The sequence below is a fragment of the Rhynchophorus ferrugineus genome, unplaced genomic scaffold (genome assembly GCF_030347505.1).
Source record: "Rhynchophorus ferrugineus isolate W39M unplaced genomic scaffold, kcgeb_rfMv2 rfM3, whole genome shotgun sequence".
Lineage (NCBI taxonomy): Eukaryota > Metazoa > Arthropoda > Insecta > Coleoptera > Curculionidae > Rhynchophorus > Rhynchophorus ferrugineus.
This window is the reverse complement of record NW_027472582.1, coordinates 60,975,642-60,989,982: the sequence shown is the minus strand read 5'-3', so window position 1 is coordinate 60,989,982 and position 14,341 is coordinate 60,975,642. Positions and strand designations below refer to the sequence as shown.

General features: G+C 31.1%; 1 protein-coding gene across 3 annotated transcripts in view; it reads left to right on the top strand.

Moving 5' to 3' along the window:
* The window catches only part of dysc (whirlin protein dyschronic), a 346,867-nt gene that overhangs the window by 79,288 nt on the left and 253,238 nt on the right, over positions 1–14,341 (top strand). For all 3 annotated transcript variants that reach the window (XM_076398877.1, XM_076398878.1, XM_076398876.1), the window contains exon 2: positions 6,743–7,055. In XM_076398877.1, coding sequence (XP_076254992.1) covers positions 6,761–7,055 — 295 coding nt within the window. In that variant the 5' untranslated portion in view covers positions 6,743–6,760. The remainder of the gene's footprint in view (positions 1–6,742; positions 7,056–14,341) is intronic.

The following is a 14,341-nucleotide window of genomic DNA, read 5'->3' as shown; positions in this document are numbered from 1 at the left end:
TATCTATTGTTTTCAGCATTTTCAAACAAAGTAATATTATATATTACGGAGCGACTTAAAATTTATCAAAATAAAATGCTAAAATAATGTTTGCCACTAATGCCATTATTTTATTTAGATTGGAATTGTTTTGTATGTCAAAGCCAACTGAATTAAAACTCAAGAGTTGATGCGGCAACATTGTAATGTTTCGACGTCGCCAATATCCACGACGTATTACTAAAAAACTTTGAATAGATTGCATTGCTTCTATACTTTGTGATATAATATATATGATATAATCACATAGAATGTGATCCTATAAGGACATGATGTACAGCAAGTAACTGCGGAAATGAAAAATAAATTGAATATTTGAAGATTATAATGTTCGGTAATAATTCAGGTGTGATGATTTTTATCAACTTACCTTCAAGCTTCAAGTATGCAGCAATTTCATGGAATTCTTTACTTCTATTAACAGGAATTTCAAGTGGAGCTGTAAATTGAAAAATTAATATTTTTTGAATAATCCGCGTTTTTTATATTGTGTTATGGTCTATATCATTAGCTTTTGAGGATCAACAAGCGACCACAAGAAAGGTAAAAATTTAATTTGTTTGAATATGCCGATATACACTACATTTTGGTCGACTGTATGTTGTGCATAATGTCGCTCTAAATCATTGCTGCATACAAAACAGGTTTTGAAAAATTTTTTTAAATATTTTTGATATGTTTAATAAATAAATTTTATATTAATTTTATTTCAAACTTAATATTTTATATTTGAGGAGAAAATATTTTCTTACTTGGCGATGATGTATTAACACCATATTGTTTTAAATACTTTACAAAAAGGAGGTAGTATAGATATTTTTCAAGTTTTATGAAAGCTATATTCAAACTAAACAAGAGTAAAAGCAGTGTTATATTTTCCTACATTATATTCTACAGAGTTTATTTTTTCCGATTATAAATTGTTTCGGAGGTCTGTTTGGGCAATACCTCTAATTTTATATAAATATTTGAAAATTGGCATATCCAACACCTCAAAACATGGAAGAATAATAATGTAAACTAATTGGTTATGAGGTATGTATATAAAATTTAAGTTCAATAAAGAAGTGTCTATAGACGCCTTCTGGCATATATATCAGTTCTCTTACCCTTGGTCCTTATGTTGTTGTTCCTGATGTTATTCGCATGTTGTTTAAGTCTTTTTTTTGTCAAATGTTGTTTAGTTTGTATATTCTCTGGAAGTTTATGATAAAAAATTAGTAATTGAATATAAAACATATTAAATATAAAATTAAAAAAATGAAATATAAATTTTATGTGCTTGATTTGTTTTGGCTTCTTTTGGATTTGGCTCCAGTGCATAGGCTGAAAATTTTTTGGCCAAAACACAGATGGCACTAGTTTTATTCTATTCACCACATTTCCATTTAGTACTAGTCTTCAAAAGAAATCTGTTGAAATTTCATCATATTCTACTCATAGGTTTATGCGTTATTATGTAAAATTAACTTCGTGTTTTACTTTGACACTGTTTCTTAACGTGAAAAAATACCGTTCAAGCGAAACAGTGGCTTAAAATGTGTCATGTGTAAAATGTGTGACTTCAAACGTGGACGTAGAGACACCGAATATGCAGAATGTAGTGGACGTGCAAATGAGGAGGCAACACTAAAAACATCAAAAAAATCTACAAAATTGTTTTAAACGATCGAAATCTGAAGTTACGTGAGTTGGTTAATATCGTAAAGATTTCAAAAGAAATTGTTGGTTTTATATTGCATGAGCATTTGCCTATGAGAATGCTCTGTACAAAGAGGTTGCTTACTGTTGACCAAAAACAAAAACGTGTTAATGATTCTGAGCAAACATGGACCCATTATGTCACTCCGGAGTCAAAACTATCGTCATCTGTCGACTTGGCATCGACGCGCTTATTTTGAATCAAAATATTAATCGCCCTACAAAAGTGGTATTGAAATATTAGAGCGTCACTGGAATAATTGTGTGGTTTTTGATGCAGATTACGTTGATGAATAAATCCAATTTATAACAATAAAAACACACGTTTTCATTGTTACGCACGGGACTTTTCAGGCCATGTGTTATACTGAAAATATTGTAATTACATATCAAAGCATCGGTTTAGAGGTGGTTGAAAATGCACTTGTCCAACATAAAAAGTTTTCAAATAATATCAATCAATCAATTACATTGAATGTCTCTGATATATATGTATAAGATTTAGTATATTGTTGTTGTTTTTAATTAATATGATTTCTCTGGCCACTTTGTTTCTATAAGTTGGGCAATTGGAAATAAAAATAAAAATGTTAAAATTAATTAATTAGTCCGTTGGGCGAATATCGCTTAGCACTACGAACTGTGAATGAAAAGGGTTGCAATAGCAATTAAGAAAACAATCAAACAAATAACCAATAAACAAATAATGTGTTCTATTATACTAAACGATTTGCAACTATTTAACAAATATATTAATGTCGGTTGTCGGATTTAAAATATTATACCATCATTATGTTATATAACGTTATTATATGTTACATCGGAAATATAATAGAAACTAAAAACAAAAATTCTACGTCAAGATGTTTAAATGGGGAGTCCTGCTTCACTGCCCACATTCACCAGACATTGCTTCTACCTATCAGGATTGATGCCTCATGACATTATCAAACATTAGTAGTTTCTATTGTAAGCTGCTCAAAGATGGATAAATGTCGTATCTAACCACAGACAATACTTTACTTAAAATAGATTTTACCAAATTCTCAAACAAATACATGGAATTTAAAAAAATACCATTCCAAATAACATATGTTTTGTTACCTTGAGATAGGTTAGCTGTGGTACCCATGTTTAAGAGTATTTCAGATATTTCAAAATTCGAACTGCGATTAAATACCACAATTTTCACAAATAATGTTTTACTATGTTTTCTGTATACTTCACTATATTTCAATGTGATATTGGGAAATCACTTACACTAACACTTTTAAAACGATACTTATATTACAAATTTGATATTATTATGTATATCAAAACAAAATATATTTAAAAATTGTTTCGTTATTTGTAACGAAAAATACAGAAGCACACATATATTATATGCGCGTATGGGTAAATAGACTTATACAGATTATTCTTTTCGACAACCGATACGATCAGTTTATCAACTATATTGTAAAAAAGGGAAAGAGAACTTTAAATTCCAACACAAATTCCTATATTCTAAATACATTAAATATTGACATGTTTTACACTCTACTAACAAATACGTTTTTTAATTTATATATATATATATATATATATATATATATATATATATATATATTATATATATATATATATATATATATATATATATATATATATATATATATATATATATATATATATATATATATATATATATATATATATATATATTTATATATACTAAAATCATTAACTCAAGTTTATATTTTTTATTTTATATATTTATTTATATTTATATTATTTATATTTATTATATATTATTTATTTATATATTTATTTTTTATATTTTATATATTTTAAAATCTTTTACCAAACAGAGATTTATCTGGACCGGTCCTATAATTTAACGGGAGCTCCGTATATACATACGATATATATATATATATATATATATATATATATATATATATATATATATATATATATATATATGCAGATTGACAGTATAAATATTGTTAAAATCATTTAATAGAAATATTAACAATAATTAATATTGATTTATATGAACATATTCAAAAGTTGTAAGTAATATATATTAATTAAAAATAAACATTTTCTATTTTTTTTGCAATCTATCCTCGTTCAATCAAACTGATGAATGTTGTGTAGTTGCAAGCTGTGCACATAAACCGATGTCATAACAGAACGATGTATGTTTTGATATTGCTGCATGACGGCAATCTGGATGTTGAGCGAAATTGATTTTAGGTAAATTGCGATTCGAAATAATCAGAGCACTATCAAGTAACCGCATTTGTTCCGATAAGTCAGCATTTATTTTTACATCATGTGCTTTTTACGTTTAATAGATTCAGTTATTATTAGAACTAAGAACGTTATTATAAAATATTTTATTAAAAACGGTGTAATAAATTAAGATAAAATAATATTAGTTTTAATTAAATTTAACTTTAATTTTTTTAAACTTTTTTTAACACAGCTTGGTTACTGCTGAGTCTCAGATAGATGTTTTTCTTCGGATTTTTTAGATTCCTCTTTTATAATCTCTCACAAACATAAATTAAAAATATCTGTATTTTGAGAGGATTTTTAACTTGTGATAATTACATCTGCAGGAAGAGATGTTGGTTTTTGTATGTAGATCGAAAAAGTAAGATATTAATTATATCTATAGTGTAATTAGCAGGTAGGTTGTTGGAGTTTCTCGCAGCTTTGCCACTTACTTGAAAGGCCTGATAAATTTTCAAGGCATTTTTTATTTTATAATTTATTCAAAATAAGTTAAATTATTAGTCATATTAAAAATATAGCAACGCTGTGAGTTCACTTATAATTTTTTAATTTGAAATATTCTATACCATTAATTTAGTTTGTTTCAACATTTCTGGCTCGTTTTGAACAGTCGTTAATTATTACGTTGTTGTGGATGAAGTTGGGAAAATGTAGCTATGCTTAATAATACCAGGGATAAGTTTATTTCATATTCAATATTAATGAAATGGTTGAATCCTTGTAGAGTTATGTTTATATGTCACATGAAATAATAAATATAAAAATGCATTTTATTGACTATTGATTTATGTTGAAGGTTATTATTAAACGACTCTGACAATGTGACAAAATTGCCGAAGTATTAATGAATTAATTATCAACGTTATTCAAACGGGTGCAAAAACTCCAAATTATTGTGAATCTCTAAATTAAATTTTTAACTATATGAAGATTTGTTGAAAATTAGCATATCAATCTACATTGATTAAGAGTCTGATGTTCTACTTTTTGAATTACGCGGCGACATTCAAATGAAAATTCATCTTGTATTTTGCGAGGGAATCGTTCATTCTTGTTTATTATGTGTATATATTAAAATTATTTTAATGTGCTACCTTAGAGAGCTGAACACTTATGAAGATAGGTTAATTTACCTTAGTACTTCATTCGAATAAGCCAGCATTTTCTTGTATTTAATATTTGTGATTGTTGGCGACCTACTAATATTTAATCCATACTTTGTTCTATTATTTATTCTTGGCTCATATTCAAAATAATTGATAATCTCAGAGTATTCGTATTATATAATAAATTGTTCATTATACTTTAATATTTTTTAAAATTCTTTGATTAAAGAAAATAGCAATTTTCAATTATTAGAAAGGTTAATACTACAACTACTTTTTCTTTTCTGTTTCTACAATTTTTGTCCCTAACTGATATTATCGATGACATTTACTTATCTGAGCGGGATATACGCAAAAAAATATAAGATTGAGGAGATAGCAATGTATGTTTTGCCTAATAAACGAATTTATCTAGAAGTACTGTTCTGCTGTACTTGAAAATCAAAACGCTTTTAGCACTCATTTTATGTTTTATCTTGGAATCGCGAATAACTTAGTAGATCCATATCCATATGATTCCATATGAACTCATCATGCAGCCGTTCGTTAGAAACATAGCGATAAGCATTAATTTAAACATAGAACGTTATTTTGGCACTGTTGGATTACTAGTTGGTTTGATATTTCAGTGAAACCATATGTATATATGCATCCCATATGTCCAAACCGAACTTATGATAGATTAATAAACCTATCTCTTTGACTTTAGGTTAAGATGAGAATATCTTCCGAGTATCCGATTTGCTTTGCTTTTAGTTTAACGTGTTTCATAATAGATGGTCGCTTAAGTCGATAAAGTCGCTTATCTCCAGTAATTCTCGCTTAATGAATTCACTCTATAATACGTTCGAAAGGCGCGTGAAACAGTTTCCTTACATGAATGTTATATTTGAGGGTGTGCTTTCAAAATGGAGATTCAATAAATCTATTTTCATCAGGTTTTTTTGCTTTTTTTGATTGAAAGGAGAAAAATGTACTATATGCTCAACGAAAAGTGTGTGCTACGGTACTATATATCTGCAATAAGATGTCTGTATGAATTGACAGAGAAAAATATAATGGATTATTTTCAAATTTGTGAATCGTTGCTGGAACCAAATCAAATAGAGCAATTTTTAAAACAAACGATTAGAGACTATAAAAACTGGATTACATGCAACAATAATATCTGAAAGAAATCAAAAAAATGTTGTGGGTGTAGGTGATTAAAAAATCGTTATATCATTATTGAGATAAGTTTTTATGCATTCATCGTGTAACCTAGGTCTTTGACTGCTATTGTTTCAATCTTTACAGAACTATTTTAAAGGCGTTAAGATGTCTTTTTCTCAATTAGTTGTTAAATATTGGACGCATACATATTAAACTGTATGTGTGCTTAAAAATAACATACATATTTTGTTTGGTTTCGTCAATAATTCAATAATATTGTTCCAATAGAATGTATGTTTAATTATTTGAATTGTTGTTGAAATATATAAAATTTCCACTAAATATTGTGGAAATGATCGTAAAACCTTTTAAACATATTACAATTTTGTTGGGCAAATGTGATGAATTTATATTATTCGTATGAAATAAAATTAATAGACGTAATTATTTTGTTTCAGCTCACCTACTCGTGAGGCATGCGTGTGGGGGGAGGCGACGAATACGCCGAGCTGGCTGAATTGGGGGGTTTCGGATCGAGCGCTGGGCCGACGCGCAACCGAAGATGCGGACGAGGTACCCCGGCGGAGGCGGAAGACGCGCTCGGTCCTCAAGGGAGCCCCCGCAGGCCTCGATCCGGTCTTTATTACTCGCCACCGGGTACCAGTTACACGATAGTCGAAAGACCCAGTTCGGCTTTGCATCATCATCGGGAATACAGGGAGAGGGAGCGAGACAGAGAACATCACTATAGTTCTTTAAGTAGTCCTAGAGGTATGTTGGTTCTTTTGATTTTTAACAGGTCAATTGAAAAGTCCCCGGTCTGACACATAGATGGCGTTACTAGAATTAAATCCATATGTTTTTTAGTTAGCCCTGATCCTCCAAAGATGCGTGTATACATTTGATAGCTGTCGGATCATTATTTTGTGAATTATAGCATTTTGAGTGAAGCAACTTTTGTTATTGTGAAAAAAAATGGATGAAAAGGAATTTCGCGTGTTGATAAAATATTAATTTTTGAACGGAAAAATACACTTGAAGCAAAAACTTGGCTTGATGCCGAGTTTCCGGACACTGCTCCAGGAAAATCAACCATCAAGGATTGGTGTGCTAAGTTCAGATGTGGTAAAATGAGCACCGAAAACGGTGAACGCAGTAGATACCCAAAAGAGGTTGTTACAGAAGAAAACATTACAAAAATGCACAAAATGATCTTGAATGGCCATAAATTGAATCTGAATGAAATAGCGGACACCCTAAAGATATCAGTTGAACGTGTATATCATATCATTCACGATTATTTGGGCATGAGAAAAGTTCTGTGTAAAGAGGGTGCCGCGCGAGCTCATTTTTGATCAAAAACAAAGACGAGACGAGATTCGGAGCAGTGTTTGATGAGAATCAAGCGTAATAAACCCGAGTTTTTGCATCGGTATGTGACAATGGATGAAACATGGCTCCATCATTTCAATCCGAAGTCCAATCGACAGTCATCCGAATGAACTGCACAAGATGAATCTGCTCTAAAGAGTCGGCTGGCAAGGTTATTGCGTCTGTATTTTGGAAGGCGCATAGAATAATTTTCATTGACTAGCTTGAAATAGGAAGGACCGTCAACAGGGACAACAATCACATAGCATTATTGGAGCGTTTGAAAGATGAAATCGCCGAAAAACGGCCGCATTTGAAGAAAAATAAATTGCTGTTTCACCAAGACAATGCACCGTGTAAAAAATCCATAAATTGAGCTTCGAATTGCTTCCTCATCTACCGTATTCTACAGATCTGACCTCCATCCTGCTCTCACATCTCAAAAGAATGCTCGCCGGGAAGAAATTTTCGTCGAATGAAGAGGTGATCGACGAAAGTGCGGACTATTTTGAAGCATAAGACAAATCGTACTACAAAATTTGGATCGAAAAATTGGAGGGTCGCTATGATCACTGTATTTTGAAGAAAATTATGTTGAATAAAAAAAACTTATTTGACAACAATGTGTTTTACTATGGTAGGCCGGAGACATTTTAATTGACCTGTTATATCCTTTTGTTTAGAATTAAAGTAAGTAATTTCAGTGAAAAAAAATATTCTAGAAGCTGATCAGTGCTTTTGGTGGGTCAAAATATATCAATAGTAGTCCGTTCAATAAAGCAGTGAACTCACGTCATCTGAATCGATAACTTCAAAACATGCAATGTTGCCCTATTAATTCTGTATTTTAGTTCCTATTCTAATCTAAATGAAATAACTGAACAAAAATACTGTTATCAAATATAATTAATTTTTACATCATTGTATATCTAATTCATATAATATCGAAGAACTTAAAACTACTTTTAATTATACAGTTATAATAATTTATAAGTTAGGTTTGTATTTTATTATATTTACATTAAGCTCTTTTCCATACCATCTACGAATTAGATGTATTGGCATCACCTGGAAGCCTAATATACCTAATTATCAATTGCATATCTAAGTAATATATTTTAGTTTAATTAGAGAGCATATTTACCTTTTACGATTGGTTCTTGCCTCCTGGTAAAGTCATTATGATATCACTGTATTTCCCCTTAGTTTTTCCTGTTACTACTTGCATACATCTTTCTTGCAGATACACATATAACTGTGTATATACATTTTTCACATTCTACAATAAGTTTTCCAATAGGTGTCTTATATTAATTATGTACTACTCACTTTTTCACTCTTACTGACCTGTCTTGGAAATTGTCAGCATTGAATCAGGATCCCATTTTCAGAAAGTTTCATTCAAGTGAATAACATTTGTTAACAATTTCATTATTTGTCAATTTCTTCTTTAATGTGTCTGATGGAGTTCATCCAAATCGAAAGCATTTTTAAGTCGTTCCTGTTTCCAGTATGAAGAACAATATATCTGCAATGAAATATTAATAAATGTTATGAATAACAAAACCTAATCAGGTGTTATTCAAACGTTTACATTTTTTATTTCATCCTTGGTACAACGATGGCATTCAACGACAATGCTCTGACACATGTTACAAAACCGGAGAAAAAACACTTGGAAACATTAAAATGGGAAGTGCTATTCCACCCGACGTATTCTCCAGACCTTGGTCCTTCTGATTACTACTTTTTCCGACAATTGAGGCGTTACCTGCCTGAGCAGCGCTTCAATTTTTGTGAAGATACCAATAAAAATTTGTCGATTCGTAGATAGCCTCAAAAAATATATCGTTCATTCGCATTGGAATCTGTAAATTGCTTCAAAGATGGAAAAAAGTTGCTGCTATCAATGGACAATATTTTAATACATTATAACGATATTAAGCGATAATAAAACTAAATAATCTATATATTATTATATTCATTACATTCATTGTATTAAAATATTTATTAAAAAAACAACAATATTATATTTGTTCTTTAGTCGCATTTTTTAAACAAAAAATTCATCACTGGATTGGGTTTAAGGTAACGTATTACTTATTTTTCCTTGAGAAATTCGTTCATAATGTTCCCGAAACGTATTTTTCCTTAGCTGTTTACTACAACAGTATCTCCATTTTTTTACAATGAGGAGAGGAATCTTTATAAGCGGAAAATATTCTGTTAAAATCGAGTATGCCGGTCAGGAAAATTTATAGCGATATGAAAAATATTTTAGGGCACTCATCCATTTTCGACGGTTTTCGGAGGGGCGCCTAAATTTATTCGCGGCTGGGAATGATTGGGAGATTATCCTCGTGGCGATCGCTCAGCGATACGTGAAATCGTTGTAAAGCTTCGGGATGGAAGTATTGGCACGGCAATGATGGAATATTTTTAATATACCGTCCTCAGCTTTTGTAATGTTCGAAAAGTTGATGTTTGGTCGTATAATATGTGCTTTTTATATGAAGATGTCAATTATACTGGGAGTGTGAACATATTTTTAGTTTAATTTCGTTCGAGGATTTTCAATAACAGCGGGCGAATGAAAAATTGATTTTTCAAGTTTTCTTAGTATTCAAAATAGTCTATTCAAAATAGTCTATTCTAAATCAAATAATCAAACAAAAATGTTATATATTATAATTTATTTTAACACTATAGTACATCTAATGTATACATTATCGAAGAACATAAAATTATAGTACAATGAACTTTTTTCCACATTAATATAGGTAGAGTTCTAGGGGCTTTTTTATGTAGTGGTATCCCCCGAAGGCCTAATCCACCTAATAAACAACTATATATCTGAGTAAAGTAAAGCTTTATCCAATCACTGTCACTTTTAAAAACACTAATCAAGTTAATAATTAAGCTATTTATTTCCAACCTATCAAAAACTCAAACTTCTACCATTTGTCAATTTCTTCCTCAATGTGTCTGATCCAGCTCAAACCGAAGGTATTATTTTCGACAATGCATCTTTCCATAATTCCAGACAGTTCTGGTTTGAATATTCTCCGACCTGTATATCAACTCAATTGGATTGAATATGCAGTGATAGGGAGGAATACATAATATTCTGTCGGCATAACGTTCAGTAATCTAATCTATGATGTATCTTTTCTCAGTCTTGTTTCTAAAAAAGTAAATTACATAAAATGCAATTAAATGTTTCATTTATATCTACCGAGTAACATTTGAAATAGTTCATTCTTTAACATGGTTTCACTTATTTTATGTATTTAATTAAGCTACTCCTTAATTGCAGCCTTTGTTGATGCACTTGTTGGGATTTTATCCACCAGTGTACTATGACATGGTGCATTGTACATAACAATATCTGATGGTTCCTCCGACTTCTTTAAAAGCTGATTTCCAAACTACTGCAAAAACATGTCATTATTCATTTCTCCATGGTAGTCATCCTTGGACACGGAGGAAAATACTAATTCTGCACCAGGCATAAAACCATTCCTGTTTCCAGCATGAAGAACTATAACATATGTCTGCAAAGAATTATTAATAAATGTTATGACTAACAAAACCTATTTGATAGTTATCCAACGTTTAGCTTTTTTCATCAGCTTTTGTTGCCTTTACACTATATTTATTATCACCTTGCCATGAGCGATCCAATGTACCATTCTGAAATATTCATGTATAATTTAAGTATATAAATTGATATAATAATTCTACCTTAATTTTGTTATATATTTTTAAAAATAGCATTCTTTTAAAAGCAATTTCTTCATAGGTTACCTTTACACCACTTAAATCCTACCAAAAGTGTATGAAGGGATACATCCCTTAAATAGCTGTATATCTTTTGGCTATTTATGGATACTTTCAAGACTTACAATTTTCTTTGAATTAATTACATTAAATTACGTGTCGATTAAAAACATTACTCACAGTTCTTATACATTTCGTATATTTGATCTTTGACACAGTTAAAATCAAGCTGACCTTGATTCGTCAACTGTTTCGTATAAAGACGGTTTTTTGGTGAATTTAAGGTTATACTGTTTTTTATTATTTGAGATATTTTAGTGCCCGTGCGGTACTCATTATTCAGAAATTCATTAAAACAAAACGTTAAAATAACATTTGTTGGTTTATTTTTGAAGAATTTTCTAGACGTTTGACAAACGGACAGCTTTTGTAGGCTCTTTCAGTTACACGTTCGAACTTCCCAAACAGCATTCTCTTTTTAAATAGAATAAAAAGAGAAGGAAAATATTGCCAGACTGTAAAACGAATTTACAACTTTCGACAGATACAGGTATTTAGCTCATTCTGCTTGAAAAATCGGGCGTCCGTCAACTGATATAATTATGTTTTTGCTGTTTCACCGCAACGTAAAATGAACATGGACCTATTTGAAGTTATTAAGCTGTATTTTCCTCTCTACTCTATTTGTATATCTTGTTAACCGCCATTTGCACTTTTTCTACATATCTAAGGAGATATATAATAACAGTGTACTGTTTTATTTGTTGTGGGGACAGCACATACAGGAATGCTCCCAAGATACTACCCTGAGGAACTCCAGTCGAGATACGTTTAATTGTTGGGAATGTCTCTTCAGGCGAGACTATAATTCTTATTTCGAAAAGGTATGAAACCAGCAATTGATAATAGTTCCGCTGTAGCAGTTTGTTCATCCTGTCGATTAATCCCAAATGCCATACTTGGTCAACACGTCTTGGGACATCTAGGAGTATTGCAGGGCAGTGTTTCTTTTATTTAAATAACTTTTCAACAACCGCTCTTACTCCGCGCACTTGGTTGAATGATAAGTGGTGATCTCGAAAAGTATTCTGGAAATACTTATTATCATCTTTGAACTTTATTACCTTTGAGGTACATCAGGCTGATAAACGGGAGTTGTATCTGCTGCAGATTCTAAATTTTGTGCGAACAATTCAATTTTTCCGTCGTTTCGTTGAACCCATTCATTTCAATTATTTTTAATGTTCACCTTAATATGCCTTAATGAAAGTAAATTTGCACATGTGCAGTTCACCTATAAACAGACCGTACAAGTACCAATAACATTATATAACACTATCATTCCATATAGCAACAACGCTAAGTATCTCGGAATGAATCTCAATGCAAAACTTCGCTGGAAGGAACATATAAAGAAGGAAAGAAAAAAACTGGAATTGAAATATAGGAAAATGTACTGGCTAATTGAAAGAAAATCACAATTTTCAGTACATAATAAATTGCTATTATATAAGTAAATATTGAAACCTGGAAGGTATTGTGGATGCACCCAAATATTATAGGACTGATTACCTACATCAAGACCTTCAGATACACACAGCCAGTCAAGAAATCAAGAGAATTGCAAGGGGGCATGAGGAAAGATTCCATTCTCATACTAATATTGAAATATTGCAACTATTGGATACCACCAGAACAGGACACAGACTCAAAAGAATCAGACCATCTGATCTTGTGTAGTGTTGTGTAGTGAGGCGCATATATTAAAAAATTCAGCAGTGACATGTATAAACATTATTTCACCAGAGACTGAGTTAGGGCCGATGGGTCCTCCTAGTTATATACCTAGATTTAAGTTAGCCTAAAGACAAATTGTAGGTTAGACGGAAACGACTAGTAACAATATATTAAATAAATAATATAAAAAAACCTTAATATGCCGTGCTTTCAATCACAATTAGATTTGTCCAACAAAGATCACAATGTGAAGGCGTTCCTGGCACCACGGACCTCCATACCGATTAATAGTGGACTGTAAAAATATTCACGCATTAATAGGTTATACACATGAATAAAAAAATGAACAATTTGGTACAGTTGGAGTGGGACTTTCTGGAAGAAAACAACAAGCTCTGATCTTCAAAGTTCAATTTTTACGTGACAATATCTTTTTATTTTACGCTGCACTCTCAAACGTACATCAATATACTAGTGAGTAGATTATTTATGTCGAGAAGACCCAAACACATATGCCCTTGCTACGGTGCACAACTCACAGTCGTCCGCAACATATGCGATTGTAGTCATCTGGGTGCTCTAAAGACCCACCATGGACTTTCAAATCAACTAAAGAACAATCTGTTAGACCGTCCACGATCAGTCCTCAATTCTCTGAAGGAAGTCAGCCTCTTCGCGCTTATTTAACTTAAACAAATCCTATAAACTATCCCAATAAACTTAACAACTAGTCAATACTCAATACTGTTGCCTGACTTCTCAATCCAACACCCCATATTCCATCAATACCTAAACATATTATTTAATTTATTATTGCAGTAAAATAATATAATGCAATAAATCGAATGTATTATAATACAACTTGCATCAAGTTACTAATAACGTTAACGCGTTGAATTGCCAATAATTAAAATAAAAAAGATCACCATGTGGTTAGCATATGTTTTCACAGCAGCGATTCTTCGGGTGGGTATGTCAGCTGTATATAAGACGTGTAATTGTAATAGTTGGAAGTACTGGTGGGACAGAACGAATGGTATGAAACAAAAAATATGTGAGACATTCATGAAATTAATTTTTAAATTATTTTCGTGTATTTATTATGTTCAGGCTTTTATTTGGAATATAAGATCGTCCCAATGTCCTCCGGAGCTTCCAATACATTATCA